The sequence below is a fragment of the Melozone crissalis genome, unplaced genomic scaffold (assembly GCF_028551555.1).
Source record: "Melozone crissalis strain CALT ecotype California unplaced genomic scaffold, PUWL_Pcris_2 ptg000017l_1, whole genome shotgun sequence".
In the NCBI taxonomy this organism is placed as follows: Eukaryota; Metazoa; Chordata; class Aves; order Passeriformes; family Passerellidae; genus Melozone; species Melozone crissalis.
The window spans coordinates 874,951-897,046 of NW_026535795.1; the positions used below are offsets into that span (position 1 = coordinate 874,951).

The following is a 22,096-nucleotide window of genomic DNA, read 5'->3' on the forward strand; positions in this document are numbered from 1 at the left end:
CGGGAGCGCTCCTGTCCCTCGCTCCTGTCCCTCGCTCCTGTCCCTCGTTCCTGTCCCTGCGGCCCCCGAGCGGCCCCGGGCACCGCACGGGCTCCACCGGGGCCAGCGCAACCCGCATCCCGGCAGGGATGGGATCCCAGAGGGATGCTGGAGGGATGCCGGGGGTGCCGAGGGATGCCGGGGGATGCCGGGGGATGTGTTCTCACACCAACACTCGCGGTTCGCCCCTCCTGGGGGCTGCGCTCTCGCGTTCCTGCCCGCACTAGCATTCTGCCACTTCCCATCGTGGCAGGAGGGCAGCGCTTGTCACTCACGGCAAAGCACGAGGCACACGCGGGCTCTGGGGCTTTTTGCACTGGCAGCCTGGCATCCCCTCCCTCTGCAGACGTGGGAATCTCACGGTGCATCTGCTTTCACTTTTGCATTTGGCTGACCTACATTGCACGCAGCCACTCGGAATCACACTGCCCTCCCGGCTGGTTTTGAGATCAGCTTTAACTCGGGCAGGGTGTTCAGTGCTGTAACTCAGACAGGGTGTTCAATACAGGGTGTTCAGTGCTGTAACTCGGGCAGGGTGTTCAGTGCTGTAACTCAGGGTGTTCAGTGCTGTAGCTCGGGCAGGGTGTTCAGTGCTGTAACTCAGGGTGTTCAGTGCTGTTGCTCGGGCAGGGTGTTCAATACAGGGTGTTCAATGCTGTAACTCAGACAGGGTGTTCAATACAGGGTGTTCAGTGCTGTAACTCGGGCAGGGTGTTCAGTGCTGTAGCTCGGGCAGGGTGTTCAATACAGGGTGTTCAGTGCTGTAGCTCGGGCAGGGTGTTCAATACAGGGTGTTCAATGCTGTAACTCAGGCAGGGTGTTCAATACAGGGTGCTCAATGCTGTAACTCGGGCAGGGTGTTCAATACAGGGTGCTCAATGCTGTAACTCGGGCAGGGTGTTCAATACAGGGTGCTCAATGCTGTAACTCGGGCAGGGTGTTCAATGCTCTGCTGCCCCTGCCTGCCGCTCCTGCCATCAGCCAGGCAAGCCTGCCGGGCTCCTCGCCCTGCTCCTGGCCACCAGCTCTGGCTTGGAGCCCGGGCATGAGGGAAAAGCATCGTGAGTGTGCTCCAAGCAGCAGGGAATGGCGTGGGGAGCAGTTCAGTCCCCAGTACGCTCCAACCCGGGCATTTCCAGCGATGCCCACAGCCTGTGCGGGTGCCCGGGCTGGCCCAGCCGTGCCAGGGCTGTCCATGGCAGGCAGGCAGCTCCCCGGAGCCGCACAGAGCTGGTGAGGAGCCAGCAGTGCCAAACTGCACCGGGAGCTGTGTTCCCTGGGGGCAGCCTGCCCTGCCAGGCCTCCCAGGGCAGCTCCGGCACGGCCCGGCAAGGACAAAAGGGAAATGCGCCGGTTCACCTGCGCATTGTGCGCTGCTCAGATGTGGGGATGTGCAGCAGGAAATGGGAAGAAGAGTCTTAATTTTCAAGTATTGTTTCCCAAACCATTTGAAAATTGGGGAGCCTCGGAGTGCAGGCGCATTTCCCTGGGGGTTGTGCAGCGGTGGCACTTCAAAGGCAGGAGGTGAGTAAGGCTGACATTTGCATGTGCAAGCAGCACTCACACATCCCCGATGGGCCCCGGTCCTGAGCGTGCTGTTATGCAGTCAGCGTGCACTGAAATTACTGTAATTGTGCTTCCAAAATAAAGTATGCACCAGCCCTTTTAATTTGTATAGAGATCACTGTTTAATTACCTGCACTGTGCTGCAATCTAACTTCAAGAAAAAAATGTCCTGTAACAGTAGGCACAGGCCTATAACCCCCTGTGTGTGTGCTGTGTGAAAAGGGAGCATTGGCTGGTGCATTTGGGGGGGCCAAAGACAGTGAAGAAGGCTGGGATCTGCACAGCACTGCATGCAAAAATTGAAATAAATTAGTGCCCCAATGGAGCCTTTAATAAAATATCTAACATCGGGAGTTATGTGCACTCTGTCACTCAACATTTCTACCTTTTTCTTTTCTTTGGAAAGTGAAATTAGAGCTGAATTGACACCATTTTCTGTGCTGGGAGCACGTCTAGAGATCTGCATGATAATTTTTACCTTCAATCACAGTTGCACATATTAAGAAGAAAACTACTGAGATTTGTATAGAAAGGAAAGGCAATTTTTGTACTTTTCTAGCAGCTTCACAGTCACAGAGAAATCCAGATCACTTGTTTTGAGACATGACACCGCTCCATCTAAACCACACTGAGGAAAGGATCCCATATTTTAAGCCTTGCAATTGATGCATCCAAAAATGAAACAATCCCTTTCTTTATGGCCTTTTGTCCATGTGTGAAGTGCTCACAAGCACTAGAGGTGTTTCACAGCACCATGGCGCAGTCCCATGGGCAATATTGCCCAGACCCCACTTGTGGAGGGTCAGAAGAAATGTGTTTTCCATTTTCCATGACTGGTCACCAACAGACCCCACCATGTCCAACACCCTGCTCCTGCTGCTGTCCCCTGGCTCAGGCACCTCAGCTCTTGTGCAATGGCACAGATGGGGAAAAAGAATTCTTTCTTAACTCTTGCAGCTGAACTCTCTGCACTCTGCAGCATGAGACTGGAGCACACTGTTCGTTACCTTATCTTCCTCAGCTCCATTACTAATGGTCTAAAAATTAGCCAGGCCTTCTGTAAAAATCCACCCACTCAGCTGGGGCCTTTGACTCAGCTCAATGGCAGTGTTGGGGCTGACACATCCCAAACCCCACGTTCTGCCCGGTGCAAAACAAGGCCCCCACTCACAGAACCTGCTGGGCAGGGCCAGCTTTGGCTCTCTGTCTGTCCTGCACCCAGCACTGGGTTCAGGTGAGCACTGGCACCTTCAACACGTTCATAATCCACACAAATAACCCAGGTGTGCCCAGCTGGTCAGGGGCATTTGCCAGCCCCACACACGTTCACATGAAATGATTTGAGTCAGAAAGGTGCTGAGCACTCCCAGGATGAAGCTGAGCCCTGCAGGCTCTGCTGGGAGATGAAGCTGGTGGTCCTGCAATACTGAACTCTTCTATTGGAAACCTAAGCTGCAAACAAGTTCATTTCAAACCACAGCCCTTCAGCTTCAGCAGACTGAGCAGGGAGCTCGAGCACAGCACACCATACTCTAAAAACCAGGCTGTTCCTCAGACCAGAAACTAAACATCAGCTCTGTCACTGACAATTAAATAGAGCAACAATTTCAAAGCAATTAATATAGCCAACACAATTAAGTAAAAGGTCTGAGAAGAAACCAAGAATACAAGGTTTGACATCTTTTGTCTTGAGAGTGGCTCTCCAGGTGTGTTTCCAGGTCCTTTTAAAACTTTGTGATGACAGATGCAACAGGAAAAAACAGATTGTTTCCTTTGGGCCTGATAGCCATGGCACTTGGAAAGCTCAGGCACCTGGCAAAAATACAACAGCGCATAAAAATCATGTCATTTCAGGGGAAAAAAATGCAACTGTGGTTAGCCATTGAAAAGCATGGTTGTAGCAGCCACCAGAAATCAGCAGTGTGCAGCTGAAGCTCTGGAGAAGGGCAGGGTTTCCATCTGCAGGAGGTGATTCCCAGGCACAGCAGAGCAGCAGAGGGCTCAGCCCGAGGGTTCCGCTGCAGGCAGGGTCCCTGTGGCCAGGTCGGGGCTCCAGGGCTGGGGCTGGCCCTGCTGCCCCATCCTCCCTGCCAGCAGCGCTGCCCTCTGCCCTGTGCCCTGGGGACAAGGGGCTCTGCCCCTCCAGGCTGGGCTTTAGGAGTTACTGCCCTATTAGACCGGGCTTAGCGCAAATAACAGAGCGAACAGGCTGAAAAACTGGTCCCTGGAATGGCCCCGGGGCTCTGGGCAAGTCACACAGCAGGAATGGGTGTGCAGATTGCTCCACCTGGGACGGAGATGCCGTCATTGGCCATCAGCCTGCTGAGCAACACCCAGCATTGCTGGGTGCCCGATGGAGCCCTCAGCACGGTGGGTGAGGGCAGGGCAGGGCTGGACAGGGCGTTGTTGGGCCCTGCTGGTTCCTGTAAGCCACAGCCCCACTTCTCCTTTCCTCCTCAGGGCTCCGTCTGACAGGAAAGCTGCCCCGGCCCTGTTGGGACACCGGGCACAGGCCATTGCACAAGGGCACCTCTGGCACCTTCCTGTGCCCCCTCCCTCCGAGATGTGTGCTCACTGCCTCCTTTCCTTCCTCTTCTCCGTTTCCTTGCTGTTGCAGGAGGGCGAGCGCCGGGACAGTGAAGAAAGCAGCAGAAAGGAACTGCAGACGGGGAAGCATCCAGCGGCGCCATTTACGGAACCTGCTGCCCCCGGAGATGCAGTTTCTCACTGCGCTGTCATACATCCCCTGTTGCTGCCTATTACTTAATCTTTGCTTCCTCAAAGAGCACCCAGAGTTGGGTAACAAGTTTCCTGAAGGTGACAGAAGCAAGGAAAAGATAGCACTTCAATGATAAAAGTGAAAAGTTTGTCATAAGGGACTTGGAGCCACATCCACTACTGAAAGAGGAAAGAAGTGTCGAGTATGAGGGGCACACCCACTAAGAACACGAGGAAAATTCCTTTTCTGATCTGGAAACTCGTGGAAAAGGTGCCCCACTAGCCACTGTAATGGTCTGGAGGACAAACTCTGTGCTGGAGTGCTGCAATCACTCTGGCAGCATCTTGGCAGCATTTCCAAAGCTATTAATTAGCAGATTACTCATCAGTGCAGCTAGGGCACCCTGTAAACCGATGCCCCGTTGACCCTGCTGAATTATTTTCCCATAAATAAAGTGCAAAGCTCACAGGTTGCTCTCCACAGGACAGAATTTTTTCTCTTCATTTTCTCAGTCAGAGCAGCTATTCAGAATGGTATAAAAACACCTGCTCAGCCCTGAGCAGCACAGCAGCCTGAAAGGGATCCTGTGCCTGCAGCCCTGCACACCACATGTGCCCTGGACAGAGCAGACTGAGCACACACGCAGAGGGGCCAGAGCATTTGCAGGCTGCTGCAGGCTGAGAATGGAGCTTGTTTAGAGGGGAAATGTTGGCAAGGACGCTGGGATTCACTCCCTGCTCATTGAAAAGGTAAAAGAGGATTTTTAATGCTACCTGAAGGGCATTGGGGTTGGTCTTGCCCTGGCAGAGCCCCTGTGGGCAGCAGGTTCCTCTCACCATGCTGTGAGTGCTGGCAGCATCCAGAGCCGAGCACAATTTCACTTCAACAACTGGTGGTTAACTCTGTGCCAACAGTAATTAGCGTCTGTAAAGAGTTTATAGCAAGAAACCACAGCAGTTTTATTTATTGTGATGGAGAGTCAAGAGGGCTTGACTCTTCACGTGTTCTAGGCAGGGTAGCATTAAATGTGGTTCCAGTGAGTGCCATAAGCAACCAGAGAAGGAGCAGGTGAGAAGCTGCAGGGGGCTGAGAGCCCAAAGGTGTGAACAGGCTCCCTCCAGATCCTCAGGAATCCCAGGAGAGAGGAAGGGCCCCAGTGCAGAGCCTGGCTGTGAGCTGCCAGCTGTGCCAACGCAGCCTGGGGCTCAGGGCTGATGGGGACCATGCCCACTGCCCCGAGCAGAGGGGGCTCCTCCCAGTGCCAGCCCCGGGGCATTTGCAGCTCAGGGCTGATGGGGACCATGCCCACTGCCCCGAGCAGAGGGGTTCCGGCCTGCAGTGACCTCCCAGTGCCAGCCCCAGCGCATTTGCAGCTCAGGGCTGCTCCGTGGCGCTGCTGCCACCCCAGGCTGCTGGCAGGGCCAAGGTCAGGGCTCACAGCCACTCACTCTGCCACCAGCATTGTGCAACACGTGTCCAGGACCTCACTGCTGCATTTGCATTTTGCTCCTGCTGAGATGATTCCCTGCGCAGGAAGCAGCTTTTGGCATAGATGGGAATGTTGCTGAAAATAATCTGAAAGGCAAAGAGGGCTAAAATCTACTGTCATGATGTTTCTGAGTAAATAAAGATAAGGGCGATGGAAGCTCCTCTGGCAGGGACATTAGCAGAGCCTCAGCAAATTGGTTTAGCACCAGAAAATTGACATGGAGCGGAAACAAGACATCCAAAGCAAGGATGTGCTTTCACTAGGCACCGAGCCGAAGTCATTTGAGAAGAGGCAGCGGAGCTGGTTCCAGAGTAGCTAATTCATCTCCCCTTATCTCCCCTTGGCAGAGGCTCGCTGCCTAAAGAGTGCTTGATGTGTGCCTGCTGCTTCCTCCCTCCCCTCACGGCCGAGCCTTGCACAAAACAAGAATTGGTTCTGTCGTAAATGACTCCAGCTCCCCTGGGCTGCAGAGAAACAGCCCCAGCTCACTGGGCACCGTGTGGCACCCTGGCACCCTGAACCACACGGCAGCACTGGCACAGCTCTGGGTTCAGCTCTCTGCTAAAACATTTGCTGGAATACACATGCCAGTTAGAAACACTTTTTTCCATAGCATTTGTGTGTTGGTAAAGGCCCAGACTGATTCACCGTCACAAAACACTTCTCAAGTGTGGCTTAATTTGCTTAATGAACCTCAACTGCCCACCAGTCTTAGTGCCTGATGGCATTGCTGCGGTGTGAACCCGGTACAAACTTCAGGGAGGCACTAAAACAACAGGTTTGATATCTGCAAGATATAACACATCTTATTCTCCGCTAGTCAGACTCACTCTGTCAGCAGTTCATTTAGCAGGGCCAGGATTCTATGGACAGAGATACTGGAGCATCCTGCTGGACTGTTTTGTCATAAAATGACTCTCCATATTGCATTTAAAACCAAGTGGTCCCTGTTTATGACACTTTATGGCTTAAGTTTCAAACATGTCAGGGTTAAGCACAGGCTTTGGCCAAGCTGGGAATGGAGCTGGGTTAACCTTGCAGCTTGAGGCTCAGCAGCTTTTCCAGGTCTGAGCTGAGCAGACATCAAAAGGCTTTGCAGTGTGTTTGCTGGTGAATAATAAACATTCTGTGATAAGTGCAAGCTGCTGCTGTTATGGCCCCTGTGCCTGAGGAGATCCTGCCCCCTTTGTGCCTCTCTCTCAGCCATCCCGTCCCGTCCAGGTGAATTCGCGCCTCTCCTGCTGCAGCTCTGGCCCAGGTGTGGGGGCACCTTGTGCTCAGGGTGGCACGGCCTGGTTTGCCCTGAGCCCCAGGGATCAGAGGGAGCTCTCCTGCCAGAAAACCTCCTTCTGCTCCCCAGCTGTGCAGCCTGGCACGTGCCAGCTCAGCCTGATGCTTTTTCTGGACGTTTGCTAGATTTTTGGAAGGGGTGGGAAAAAGTGAACTCAGTCCATCCCTCCTTGTTGATGCTGAACTGAATAGTCAGCAAAGATGATGAGATTTTATAGTCTGGTGGTTTCCAATAAGTTTTCAATAACCTCTAAGAAAAATTCTGTATTGTTCATAGCTCTAAGCTCCTCGCATTTTTTTTTCTCTCTTGTCACCCTTTATTTTGTAATCTCCCAACAAGGACTGATTCTGCTACATTCATCTGGTAGCAAACCGAATACATTTTGAGGATTAAATAAAATGAAATTTTTATAATCCCCTGGGATACAACCTTCAGCAGTTAAAGAAAAGCAAAGTGGTGGTTAGAGGTGAGTTATGGGTTGGAGAACTGTCAGGTTCTGCTACAGCAGCAGCATCCATGAGTGATTCCTCAGAGGGAAATCTGGGTTGTCAGCTTATTGTGAATATCTGTTATGCCACTGGCAGTGACATTTCAGAGTATAAAGCCCAGTTGGTAGGTTACTATTTTAGAGCAGAAGTGTGAGTTCAGCACACTTTTATCAAAACCAGAGCACGCATGTAGCAAACTGGAGTGAACACAAACGCAACAGGAGAGGGGTCAGCATCAATCTCATCTCTTGGTGAGCCAGGGCTGGAGAAGCTGGGGGCAGGAAATGTTTCCTGCTAAGCTTTCTTGACTGGAGACACAACTCCTTCCCTGGGGAAGGGCCCATGTGTACAAATCCAAACCCGAGAGTGGCCCTGCCTCATGTGGCCTCAGTCAGGCAGGTTCTTCCCTGGTGAAAGAGCAGAGCAGCTGCGGAGGACGTGTCTGTTCAGCCCGGGAGCCCTGGAACGAGCAGCCTGGAGAAGGCAGGGCAGGCTGGGACCAGTGCAGCTCTGTGTCCCCTGCGGAGAGCTCCAGGGCCAGGAGCAGCCGGGAGAACAGCCCTGGGCAGGGCAGAGCTGAGCGCGGCGCACCCGCGGCAGCCTAAGGGTTAAAGGCTCGAGTCACGTCTGTGCCAGAAGCGAGGGACGGGCTGAGGAAAGCTGTGCTGGCTTCCAGGGAAGCTGTGCAAGCGGCCCGGCACGGGAGGGCAGGGATGGGCGGGCGCGGATCTCGGCGCAGCGGAGCTGTCAGAGGCAGCAGCAGCTGCTCGCTGTTCACTCTGCCCAGGATTTGCCATCTGTGCAGCACCGCGGCGCACACCCCAGCAATCGGGGCCTGTCAGATGCAGCCTGTCTCGTGGCTGAAGCGCAGGACAAGCAGTCAGGAGATTAAATTCTATTTATTGCTCTCCCAGTGGCTTCCAGAGCAAACGTGGGGAAATCACTTTGCTGCTTTGTGCCTTGTTTTCCTCCGAGATGCTACTTTACCTTATTAGTGGAATGAGCGCTCTTTGTTTGTGTTTATAAAGTGCCTTTTGTTCTTTGGATGCAATGCTAAGGCAGAACTGAACAAGATGTATTTACACAGAATTTCTAAAGCTCCAGAAACAGCTGGTCAGCCTTCCCACTGCTGGAGGTAAAAGTCTGTAAAATCTATCACAAATAACTCCAACCCAGCCCAAAATCCCTGTGATCGTCTGTCCACCACATTGAGACACTGAAGAAGGGATACTTTAGAGATCAATGAGAACATTGGAATATGTGAAAAGAGAGAAATAAAATTTGCTCAGACTCTGGGAGCACAGGAACTTCACAAATTGTCACTGCAGAATCATATGAAATGGAGATCAATTGATACTTGCTTAAATATTCCAAGAGTTCCTTGGCTTGCACTTACTCTGGGACTAGCCCTGAGCCTTTATCAGAATTATGAAGGAGATCATGGATGGGTCTTCATTCATAACACTTTTCTAAAGCCTGCCAATGCTTAATAAAAGTCGTTTATGGAGCAGGAGTGTGGGGTAAATCCTGCTGCCCATTCCAGATGGGGAGGAATGTCCCTCCTTTTCAGAAAAAGCTTTGTCCCACTCAGATTAACATTGCTGAAGTCCGACAGCATTGCAGTCCATACATTTCTGTATTCTCTGCCTTCCACTGAATAAATGGGGTGGGTTCTGCTCCTCTCCCGTCTCCATGAGGTTGATTGTATATATCAGGAAAGCAGTCCAGCCATTTTTGTGTTTCCTTTTAATACTCTTGTTGTTATTGGGACCCAAATGATTTTGTTTTTGTTTTTACTGCTCTGTAATGAGTCATTGGCTTATTTAATTTAATTTTATTGTAATTGTTATCTTTTCATTCTTGTTTTTTTCCAGTCAGTTACTCATAAGACCACAAGATATAAACAGGACACTGTTGCTTGGACAACTTCTGAGGGTAATTTTTTTCACTGTCACCCAAATGCAAAGCCATTTATGAATGGTCCTCACTTCCTAAGAACTTTCTCCTCAGTCCATGTACATTTTTTCCCCCATGTCCTGTTTCTGTTGATCCTTATGTCTCCCAGCTAAAGGAGGTCAGTTTGTCTGGTTTTGTTGTTGCTTGGAAACTTGAGCTTTCTAATGGCCTGATCAAAACTTTCCATGGAAATTTTAGTGATAGAAAATCAAATATCATTTTATAATATTTATTTTGTAACAAATAAATCCTGCCAAAACATTTTGATCGAAACTTTGGGAGAAATAGTTGTCCAGTGAAATGTTAAATTTTCCTTTGCCATCTCCTCCATTTTCATGCCAACCTCATCTTTGGCAGAGCATCCTGTGGTGACTTTTTCCTGCCAGATTTCTTATCTTTGACCCGATTGCCCAAGGAAATGGGATTTCTGTGGCTGTGCTGTGTTTGCATATGTTACATACACGTGTCTCTATCCATCAGTATAATTTCAAAGCAACTGGCAGCTTTCCACCAGATCTGATATAAAGACACAGGTCGAAGTTATGTTAACATTTGGTGCTTCGCTGTAGCTGTCAGACAGAAAATAAATGATGTGAGTGCATCTGAGAAGGGAAAAGCTTCGGGAGCAGTGGCCGTGCACTCACTAGCACAGAAAGCAGAGGAGGGAGAGCAGTAAATGCCCAACCATGGGAAAGCCCACAGGAGCTCCCCCCAGCAGGACAGACAGCACAGGGCTGGAGGGCAGGACAGCAGGACTCAGCTCTGCTGCCTCCGGTGCTGCTCCCTGTGAGGCTGGCTGTGAGCGTGCACCAGCTTGGCTGGACATGGTTCATATTTTGGGGCAAAGCCAGGTGCTTTTCTTCAGGGTGATCTGCAGCTCTGCCCTTGCTAAGCAGAGAACCGGGGACTCAGCCTCAGAAGGATGAAGGCTCTGTGTGTGTGCCCCTGTCACCTCCTCACAGGAGCTCAGAGCTCCCTGGATGTGCCACAGCTACACCTTCCACTCACAGCTTTAGCCTTTCCCTAGGATGCAAATTGTCTGGCATGAAAAAGAATATTTTACATATCTATGTGCAACTTCTACATGGAGTGAAGTTTCTGTGGTACCAGAACCTGAGCAGCCCCTGCAGATAACGTGCATCAGACCAGGAATGATCAACAGGGACGGCACAGGAGTGCTGCAGAGTCTGGCCACTGTCCAGCAGCTCCAACAGAGGGATGTGCCATGCACAGAAAGCTTTTCTGATGGGGAACCGTGGAGCAGCCATGGCAAGGGGCGGCACGGTTTGGGTGAGGGCTCTGAGGAACTCCAGGTGCAGTGGGAGCAGCCCCAGAGAGCAGCGCAGGGCTCTCTGTGAGTCAGCACCAGCCAGCCCGCTCCCCATGGAGGGAGGTGCCCGCATGTTTGGAATGCCAGCCCCAGGACGAGAGGTCAGGCTGCACTTCTGACCGGTGTGGTCATTGAACAATGTGAGGCTGCTTTTGCAAGAGTTAACGCCAGTTACTGAAGTCAGATCCCAGCTTGGGTAATTCCATTCTACCTCCCTAAAATTCCCCACTTATTTCAAACAGATGTAGTGTTTTTCACTTCCTCCATCCAAGACTGCTGAGTGGGTCTGTGAGTTGTGCTGAGCACTTGCTGTGTTCCACCCAGGGAATGGCCCAGAGCAGAGCCTTGGTGCACTCAGTTCTGTCTGGGGGCAATGCTGCTCTGTATTTTCAATGGGAGAACTGCTGAACATTCTCCCACAGAGCCGCGGCTGGCAGCAAACAGCCAACAAAGCCAGCACTGAGGGGTTTGTCCTGTAGAGCGTGAGGTACACACAGCCTCTGCTTGTAGCTCTTCTGTTCATTTCAAGTAGCAACTTGGTCACTTTCTAGTAAGGCCAAAAAGCACCTTAATTTTACATCAGAATAACTTGGCCTGGACCCTTAATTCTTGTGCCTCAGTACTCATTAGTGACAGTGAAATAGCAATGCTCATTAATACCCATTAATATTTACTGCAATGGATGCTTTATGATCATTTTGAAAGGGAGATGAATTCCTTTTCCCATTTCTTCTGATAGAGACAAGCTGATGAATGAACAAATGGAGCTGTTTATACCATACACCGTGCTAGACAGCTCCCAGGGCTTGATGGCAGCACAAGCACACACACAAGGGCAGCCAGGAGCATTGATTGAAAGCATGTTCAGGGAGACAGAACTGCAGCTTGGTCTTAACGAGTGCGCGGCAGAGATAATGTCAAAGCAATTACTTTAGCAAAGGCAATCCACTCAAAAAGTATTTTTTTACAGAGCACCAACTTGCTCAGCTGGCAGGGCTGCTGCCAGCAGTCAGAGCAGTTGGTGCCACCCAGGTGGGGACACTGAGAGGTGCCCGCCTGCCTGCTGAGCCCGGCCCCTGCCCTGTGCCCGCTCCCTTCCCCAGGCTCCTCAGCAATGGGGGCTCACATGGGCTCTGCCACCCTGAGCAGTGACTGCACCCCACGGGGGGACGCTCCCACCTGGAGCTGCTCTCTCCTTGACCTGCCCACGGGAGGTGCTGCAGTCACCCGAGGCATTGGTGCTGTCCAGGATCTCCCTGCCCATCTCCCAATTCCCACTGTACCACCGAGGCATGAATGTGACCCTTGAAATTCAGATAACCCCACAGTTTACCAACAAGCTGGAAAGGCAACTGGAAAATGTAAACGGAGGGTGCACTTGGGTTTCCTTTTCGAGGACAACTGTGAACTAGCAGTGACATAAAAATCAGCAGGAAGAAAAGACAACCCTGTGTGCTTCTGCTGCCATTCACTGGATTTCTGAAGTCAAGTAACACTCACAAAGTTTTTTTTGTAAAAAAAAGTCAATGTGTAGCCTTTTGGTTGCAATTTAAGTTCTAATAAAACTGTTTATTGAACTCCTTGACCCCTTCCTGGAATCTGCTGGAGCTTCCCAGAAGTTTGTGTCATGTGGTTCTCGGTCATTAATAACCAGGGATGACACAGCACTTCGGAGGCACAGCAGCCTCCTCTGCTCTGCTGTCCTGCAGCAGGCGCCAGGCTGGGCTGCGAGCACCAAACACCCGGCCAGGGCTGCAGCCCCGTCCCAGAGCAGCAGGGCTGTGATGCAGCTCGGCACAAAGGGCAGGGGCAGGAAATGATTCATGCGGTACAGTGGGACAGCTTCGGAGAGAGCCCAGCCCCAGCCAGGACAGCACAGCGCTGGGCACGGGGCTCCAGCTGCACCTCAGCCCCATCTCCAGGCTGTTCGCACAGGAATGCTCCTCCAGCAGCCAGCTGTGCATCGGAGGCAGCATCTGGTGCTAAAGAGGGTCAGAGAATCCAGACCTCTGGACACATGGCCGATCTGTCCTGTCCACCCACTCATTTACGTTTACAAAGCCCTTCTGGCTTCTGCCTGGAAATCTTTGGCCTTCAAACCAGAGATGTCTCCAGCAGTTCTCCTCCAGCTCTTGGCCTGCCTTGCTGTTCCTTGAGTCTGTTTGGCCATTTCCCTGCCTGTTCCCAGCCCTCAGCCCCCTGTCCCATCCCAGCTCGTGGCTAATTAATCAGTTCTTCTTATGACAACTGGCCTGTAGCTCAGCAATTCTGAGTGTCACTGTCCAAGGAGCAGAGCTGTTGTGTCTGCTGCAGCAAGACACATCCCAGGTACCTTCTGCCTCACCAGCTATATCCTTACAGGAATAAAAGGGGCAGGGATATTGCTGTACGGAGAAGCTAATCGCATTCTGGGGTGAGATGCTGTGCTTCAGCTACAGCAGAATGAAAGAGACTCATTGTGAATTGATTCAAAAGTCTTATCTCTGCCAAATTTGGATTTAGTTACACTTCCTACAAATAAAAGAAAAAACCTGTGTGGACTTATTGGGGAAATGGGTTTAATTTTGATCAAGTTCCTTGAGCTGACAATCACTATAATTTCACTGGAGAAGCTCAAACTTGCTGTAGGAAGTTGGATGGGGAGAGAGATGGAAGAGAGAAAATTGAAATCTCAGTTTAGGTGGGAACTAATACATTATATAATTTTTTTCCTCTTTCTATTTGTGTCCTAAGCTGCTTCTGCTTACTTCTCCCTGTCTCCCTCCACAGTATTTACAACGCAGATTGGCAAACACTGGAGCCCTGCGTGCTCACTTCAGTTAAAGTTCATTTTTTAAGGAAAGGCTGAATCTGTTAAGGGCCCTGCATCCCTGGAATCGACTCTCAAGCTCCTGAGCTCCTACTGCAAGCATCAGATGTGCTGACCCACCTTCTCAAGTCGAGCACAGTGCAGGAATGTCATTTTCCAAAAGAATGAGGCTGCAGGAAGGAAAACATTTGCTTGCAAACCCAGTTCTCCCTCTGGGGAGAGATCAAGAATGAGCTGGACATGCCAGGCTGGTCAGGGCTGCTCTGTGCTAGGCCGGCAGGCATTCAGAAGGGATGGAGATGGGGCTGGTGCTGGCCCTGCTCTGGAAAGGACCAACATTCATTCAGAGGAAAAACAGCTCATCTAGAGAAGGAGATAATGTTTAGTTTAATATTTTAGTGCATCTAAGTCAGGCCATTTAAAGCGAGCCCAAGGCTCACTGTCTTATCTGCTCTGCTGTTAGCTGGTGTTGGCCAAGGCATCCCACACCCTGGTCTACACAAAGCCTGGGAGCAAGGGAGACAAACAAATGACACAGAGTGAGGACGAAATGAAGGGAGACACAGTGAGCAAAGAGCAGACAGAGAGGAAGACAATGGAATGGAAAAAGCCAACATTATCTTTATACTGCACATGACAGCTGGGCTTTCGAGGGGTGCTCTTTCCCCTAATCCATAGCACATGCTGCCTCTTAACTCCAGTATGTGTTTGTTTATTTGTTGTGTGTTTTTGTAAAATGATTCACCCTTAGGAAAAACCCATGGACTTCAAATTACCGAGGGCGAAATCTCATTGTACGTCAGCTGCTCTGGCACAGAGGTGGCTCAAGAGGAAAAGTTACTTGGGAATCTTCTGGTCAAGGGCTTCTCTGTAGGTTTTCTTAAAGGAAAATTACACTGCATTGGATCCAAAATATGTAATGGGAATGTGGCATTGGAACCGTCCTCTTTTCTACAAATATTTAACAGGCATTGAGCTTGGTCTCCCATAGAGGTACTCTGGCCACTTGGGGTTGATCAAAATGATCTCTTTATTTAGGTCCAGATTCAGTGATCTGTTGAATTTTTAATCAAAACTGAAGATCACAACAGGAGAGCCCTAAAGCAGCCACTGCTCTGGAGGGAAATACCCTCACATTAAGGCTTGGGGCATGAGTTCTTCTGCTGGGCTTGACTCCAGAAATCCTCACATCCCTGCTCATTGTCCAGCCTACTGGGCTGTTAATTATTTTGGGGTGATGACAGTTCCAGTGGATGTATATCACTTGTATAGTGATTACAGCGGATCAGTAAATATGAAGTACCTGTACCTAAGGTCAACAAAACATCCCTCATAATTCTAGATCTCTGTTATAAATACATCTGGAGAAAATCTTCACGCTTTATTTTGCCTTTTAAATGTCACATGTAAAAATAAGCACAAACACATCATTCCACCCAGTGTCCTTGCCCAGCTGATGTGAAACAAGCACTAAAGCAACAAGGACGAGACATAACCACTATTTCTGTGTGCTGAAACCCTACTGAAGAGAAGAGCTGGTCTGCCACCTCTGCTGATCTGAGTTCTGGCCAAATCAGTCTCCCTAACAATACCCGGAGTCACAGGAACAGGTGTGGGAATCAAAAATAAAATTTGATCAAGCAAATACTCACTGGTCAACAACAATGGTAATGTTAAGGCTGGAATTAAAAGAACTAGAGATGTTTTCCCCCACGTTCTTGGGGGGAAATGGGGCATCTGCACTTTGGGATTTCACAGAGAAGAGGTGGAGCACGGGCTGCAGACACTGAGTCAGGCCCTGGGCTCATGATGCTCCCCGGGGCATGTGGTGTCCCCTGGGGAGAAGGGACAGCAGGAAGCAGCAGAGGGCACAGGAAGTGCTGGGGAAATTTCTCTGAACAGTTAAAACCCCTACGTGAATGAAGCCTTGAGCCTGTTTTGCTTCAAACAATGTTCCATTCAAAGTATGACTCAACCTTCGGGGCCTGATCCAGAGCTCACTAAAGACAATGAGAGTTTTTCCATTGACTTGAGCAGCCTTTGGATGAGGGCTTGGTGCTGCTCCTGGCAGCCTGGTTCACATGGAAGGGCTGCACAAAGGAGATCAGGGCTGGAAATCCCTGTTGAGGTTGGACCATCCTTTCCCAGGTGAGTACTCCAAGCTAAAGCAATGACACAGCTGAGCCTGGGGGTCAGCTCAGGGTCCTGAACTGCACCTAACAGGTGATGGCCACAGGGATTTATGAGGGTAAATCCTTGGTCCCACACTTCCACAGAAGTGTTCATGCTTGCAAAGCTCATTAAGAGCTTTTCTTCCCTCTTCCTTTGTTTTGTCTAACGGTGTTATCAGAGTGTAAATCATGACCCATGGAGTGCAGCTTCAAGAGATGCCACGCAAAAGCCCAAGGTCCAGTTCAGTCACGTTAAAGCCTAAAATCCAGTTAAAATTAAGAGTGTCTTCATTACTGAGACCTAAGGTGTTGAAACTATAATGAAGGTTAAATTATTGGACTTACTTTTAGTTATGCTTTCACATGCTGGTTTTCAGGGCAGGGTGTTTTAGTAGAAAAGGTATAATCTTTGTCAGCCACTTTGGATGATAAAGCTTAGGATGTTTGGATAAGATGTCTTCAAACGCCATTCTTCAACCATAAAAGAGGAGAAAAACCAAACAATGCAACATTTGGACCCTGCAAGTTCCTCCCTGTTGGCTGTCTTTTCAAAGCAAGTGTCACGTGGAATGATTTTATGCATTCCCACAGCATTCCCAAGCATGTGCTGTGCACACAGCCATGCTGTGCAGGGGCAGCAGGGGCTGCCCTGCTCTCTGCTGTGGCACCTTGCTCTCAAACACATCTGCAGAACCCCTTGGGCTGCCAGCAGAGCTGGGCTGTGCCTCACCAAGCTTTCCATGCAAAGCCTCTTCACCTTCCCTCAGTGCTCACCAATAATATTTGGTTGTCCCGGTGGAGTTACAACTAAAAAAACAGTTTTCACCCATCTGGTTTGCATTAACTTTACAAGGGAAATGCAGCATACAGGGGAATTTTTTTTTTTTCTTTCGCTTGTATAACCATGTCCACACCGTGGCTGCTGCCAGGACCATCCTGGGTGCCCCTGGCACAGCTGGTGCAGGGTGACGGAGCAGAGGGACAGGCCAGCAGTGCTGCTGGGGCTGGGAGCTCCTCACCTCCACACCAGCCCTGCACAAAACCCACTGCGGTGATTGCTGTCAAAGCTCCTCCTTGCAAAGCTCTGCTGCTGCATTTTTAACCTCAGCCAAAACCTCAGATTGCCTCACAGAACTGAGTGGTCCAGGACCCATAAACGTCATTTCCCAGGATAATCCTTGACTTTTGTTTCAGTCTGTTATTTCCCACTTAATACCCACAGCTTTTTAATTGGTTATTATTATTTCTTATTATATTTGAAAATTTTAAGAGTCTCTTAAGAAGCAAATAGGAGACATAATTAAAGAAAAATGCAGAGAATAATCAAATTGTAGTGTGACTGTACAGATGTGACAGACACTGATTCTTGTCGGGAGGGAGACAGGAAACTGTGGTGGGCCAGAGCCCTCAGCCCTCAGCTGACTGCAGAATATCCCTCAGGACTGACTTGTGAACTGCAGGCACGCAATAGCCACCAGCAGCTCCTGCACCCAGCTCACAGCGCAGCCCAGGCTGCTGCCACACAATATTTCACATTATTTTGATGTTGTAATACAGCATTTATTTACCTGATTTGAAAGCAACCACTGACCTGGCACGTGACTTCAGACACATTACTACAGGGTGCTGGTTTTTATCTTCTGATGGCCTTTCAGAACTTTAGTCCCTCTTCTAATCATAAATAAAATATAGACAGTGATGACAAGAAAAGGGAAAGATGCAATGAGTACTGATCATGGAGAATGAAGAAGGTGACACAACATGTTCAATTTTTTAATGGCATCAGACCCAGACCAGATCCAAGATCAGGCTCATTTCATATGTATGGCTTCTTCTGCCCCTCATTTTGAATGTTCAGCTCTTCTGATTGGTTTGCTATATCTGTTCATACATTGCTGTCACAAGTCCTAGATGCAGGACCAAACCTCAGCTTCAAGTTACATTATATTCAAATAAACAGAGATCAACACAACGCTCCTGCCATTGACTTTAGTGGGTACTGAGCTCATCTAAAGATGTCATTACTGCATCCAGATTGGCACAAACCTCCTCTGCTGTACTGCAAACTGAACAAGAGTTTGTCATCACTACACTTAAGGATAGGCAGACAGTTCCTTGACTGCCAGATCTCCCACTCAGGGGCTGTGCACAAAATCCGGCTGGACAGCGTCTGTCAGAGGCCTGCTTAAAATTCACGCTACCTTTCAAAGTACAGCTTTGAGACTGACGAGCTGCTCATCACGGAGAGAGGATCTGCAAACACAGAAATGGGAAGGCCAGGAGGCTGAGACGGGCAAGCACAGAGTCTCCCAGTGGCTGCCAGTGCTGGGGACCAACCCCAGCTTGAACAACTTAGGATGGGTGACTGGGTTATGCAAAAGGGTGGTAAACAAGGAAAGATCCTGCATGGAAAAAATAACCATCAGTGGCTGGAGCGGGGCTGAGCAGAAATGCCGAGCGGGCCAGCAGCAGTGACACATTCACACCGGGGCAGGGGCAGGGGCAGGGGCGGGCTGGGTCTCATCCCCGCCTGGCCGACGCTAATGACACCCCCGGTGGCGGTGCCTTTCCTCACACCCCTCCCAGGAGCCTCAGAGCCACGTTCCTCCTCGGTTCTAATGAGAAAAACCGTATTTTGAGTCAAGTTAAACGATGCCAGGTGCTTGCCCTGGCTGCCTGAGCTGGAGGCACCAGTGGAATCAGCCCTGCAGAAGGCACCAGGCACCTGCTGGGAGCTCAGCCCAGCCCCACTGCAGCTGGAGAGGGACGAGATCCATCCTGTGATGCTGTGAGACAGCAGCATCTGTGGGCGAGGGTGCCAGCCCAGCGGGCACTGCCAGCTGCCGTGTTTGTTTGTGTTGCCTGGAAGCCCCACTGAGGGATCAGGGCTGTGTGACAGACACGAGCCCAAAGCTCCTGGAGGGGCTGTTTACCTCTGCTCTTTGTCCTGCTGTCAGGAAAAGCCTTACTCCTGCCAGTGACAGATTGCACCAGGAATGGAAAGAGGGGTAGGTGCTTCCAATCCCACTGCTTCAGACCCCACTGCTTCAAATCCCACTGATTCAAATCCCACTGATTCAAATCCCACTGCCTCAGATCCCACTGCTTCAGATCCCCCTGCTTCCAATCCCACTGCTTCAGACCCCACTGCTTCCAATCCCACTGCTTCAGATCCCCCTGCTTCAAATCCCACTGATTCAAATCCCCCTGCTTCAGATCCCACTGCTTCCAATCCCACTGCTTCAAATCCCACTGATTCAAATCCCACTGCCTCAGATCCCACTGCTTCAGACCCCACTGCTTCCAATCCCACTGCTTCCAATCCCACAGCGCCTGAAGCGTCACCCAGTCCAGATCATCAAACACTCTGAAAAGCTGGAACCTCACACCAAGCTGAACTCAGAACTTGTGAGCCCAGTCCCCCAGGCCAGTGAGCAAACCCTTCACATGAAGGAAGGGGTGCCTACAAATGCACATCACTGCACTGCTGATTTTGAGAGTGGGAGGTGAACTTTCAGATGCTCTGTGCCTAAAAAGGTCACTGCAATAAACGTTCAGCAGGTCCCAGGAAAGCTACTGGCAATTGCTAAAGCTCAGAATTCCTGAAAATCTGAATCTTTCTGTGTTAGGATCCTACCTGAGGAATTGCAGTTTATAAATGACTGACTCATGGCATACATACATTTAAGAATGCCAAGGAATGAGTCCATGTGCCCGGGACCTCCAGAGCCACTTTTGCAAGAGCTCTGGGGGCTGGCTGTGAAACCTGAGTGCCATGGACTCACCCTGGCCGTGTTCCTCAGCCCGGCAGGGCTGGAGCCGGCATGTTCCATCCTGCTCTGCTTTCCACCCTTCAGTCTCTCACTGGGATCAGTGACGACCCTCTGGAAGCAAAACACACACCAGCCTGGGTCGTTCCAACACCTCCCAATGTGCAGCACTGGGATGCACGGAGGAGGAGGAGGAGGAGGAGGAGGAGGAGGAGGAGGAGGAGGAGGATGAGGGCTGCCTCTCTCCTCTCCCTCATGCACAGAGGTGGTGGCCCAGCCCAGAGGGACCAGGACAGGACAGGTGCCACCTGAGCAGCACCTCAGGCTGCCTGGCCCTGCTCCCCTCACACCTGGAGAGGAATGGGATGGGCATTCTGCACTGGGGACTTGGGAAATCCCAAATTCCATCCTGCAGACCTGCCCACAGCACAGGCCTGAGTCTGAATGACAGGTTTGCACTGCATGCACACAACCAGAAATCTTTCAATAGAGACACTCCTCTGGGGTCTGGCTGAGGGTGTGAGTGCACATCTATTTATAGCAGGACTAATATTTGTGTAAACATCTAGAGGAAAAGAAGGCAAATCTTTAAATTAGAGCACACTGAGAACGGGAGATTAAATAGTGAAAAACTTCCACATAGGTATTCTGCGTTAACTTCCTAGAAAATATTTCCTCGAACAGAGATCTAGACCAGTCTTTTAACAGTCTATCTCTTCCCAAATTTTCCAAGAGCACTTTTTTGATTTTCTTCCATTTCCCTGGTGACCCAGTCACACATATGCATTTTCTCAGGATTACCACAGCGATTCCTTTGTGATGATTGCTCTATTCTGCATTTTAAAATAAGGCTGAACACTGAGGCTTAGAATGCTAATCATGAGAAGAAGAATCACAGGACAATCCGTGGCTGCTTGCAGAGCAGTGAAGTTGCGAATCAGCTGCTGAGGACAAATACCAGACACAAACAGGCTTCAGAAGCAGCCCTGAAATACTCAAACACAATATATCGCCCTTAACACAGCCCTTTGAGGTCACAATCTTTTCTCAAACAAAGGGTCTTCCATGCAGAGCACACTCGACACCTTTCCAGAGCAAAGTGGGGATGGGGCACAGCCTCCCCTGGGCAGAGGGGCTGAGGGGCTGTGGGGGCTGTGGGGGGATGTGGGGGGATGTGGGGGGCTGTGGGGGGCTGTGGGGGCTGTGGGGGGATGTGGGGGGCTGTGGGGGGATGTGGGGGGATGTGGGGGGCTGTGGGGGGATGTGGGGGGATGTGGGGGGATGTGAGGGGCTGTGGGGGGCTGTGGGGGGCTGTGGGGGGATGTGAGGGGCTGTGGGGGGATGTGGGGGGCTGTGGGGGGATGTGAGGGGCTGTGGGGGCTGTGGGGGGCTGTGGGGGGCTGTGGGGGGCTGTGGGGGCTGTGGGGGGCTGTGGGGGACTGTGGGGGGCTGTGAGGGGCTGTGGGGGGCTGTGGGGGCTGTGGGGGGCTGTGAGGGACTGTGGGGGGCTGTGGGGGCTGTGGGGGGCTGTGAGGGGCTGTGAGGGACTGTGGGGGGCTGTGGGGGCTGTGGGGGCTGTGGGGGGATGTGGGGGGCTGTGGGGGGATGTGGGGGGCTGTGAGGGACTGTGGGGGGCTGTGGGGGCTGTGGGGGCTGTGGGGGGCTGTGGGGGGCTGTGGGGGCTGTGGGGGGCTGTGAGGGGCTGTGGGGGGCTGTGGGGGCTGTGGGGGCTGTGAGGGGCTGTGGGGGGATGTGAGGGACTGTGGGGGGCTGTGGGGGCTGTGAGGGGATGTGAGGGGCTGTGGGGGCTGTGGGGGCTGTGGGGGGCTGTGAGGGGCTGTGGGGGGATGTGAGGGGCTGTGGGGGGATGTGGGGGGCTGTGAGGGGCTGTGGGGGGATGTGAGGGACTGTGGGGGGATGTGAGGGGCTGTGGGGGGCTGTGAAGGGCTGTGGGGGGCTGTGGGGGGCTGTGGGGGGCTGTGGGGGGATGTGGGGGGATGTGGGGGGCTGTGGGGGGCTGTGGGGGGATGTGGGGGGCTGTGAGGGGCTGTGGGGGCTGTGGGGGGCTGTGGGGGGCTGTGGGGGGATGTGAGGGACTGTGGGGGGCTGTGGGGGCTGTGGGGGGCTGTGGGGGCTGTGAGGGGCTGTGGGGGGCTGTGGGGGGATGTGAGGGACTGTGGGGGGCTGTGAGGGGCTGTGGGGGGCTGTGAGGGACTGTGGGGGGATGTGAGGGGCTGTGGGGGCTGTGGGGGCTGTGGGGGGATGTGAGGGGCTGTGGGGGGATGTGGGGGGATGTGAGGGACTGTGGGGGGCTGTGGGGGGCTGTGAGGGACTGTGGGGGGATGTGGGGGGATGTGGGGGGCTCCTGAGCACCTGGGGGGCTGAGGGGGGCTCAGGGGCTCCTGCTGTGAGCAGCAGCTTCAGCAGGTGGCACCCAGCTCCTGTGCTCGCCGCTCCAAAAGGAGCTG

General features: G+C 51.7%; 1 protein-coding gene across 1 annotated transcript in view; it reads right to left on the reverse strand.

Annotated features, from left to right (window-relative positions):
- Positions 1-4,176: 4,176 nt before the first annotated feature.
- LOC128936137 (uncharacterized) overlaps positions 4,177-22,096 on the reverse strand; it is a 63,372-nt gene continuing 45,452 nt past the window's right edge. Inside the window, exon 4 of the mRNA XM_054274881.1 lies at positions 4,177-4,264. Within this exon, the coding sequence (XP_054130856.1) occupies positions 4,177-4,264 (88 nt within the window). The remainder of the gene's footprint in view (positions 4,265-22,096) is intronic.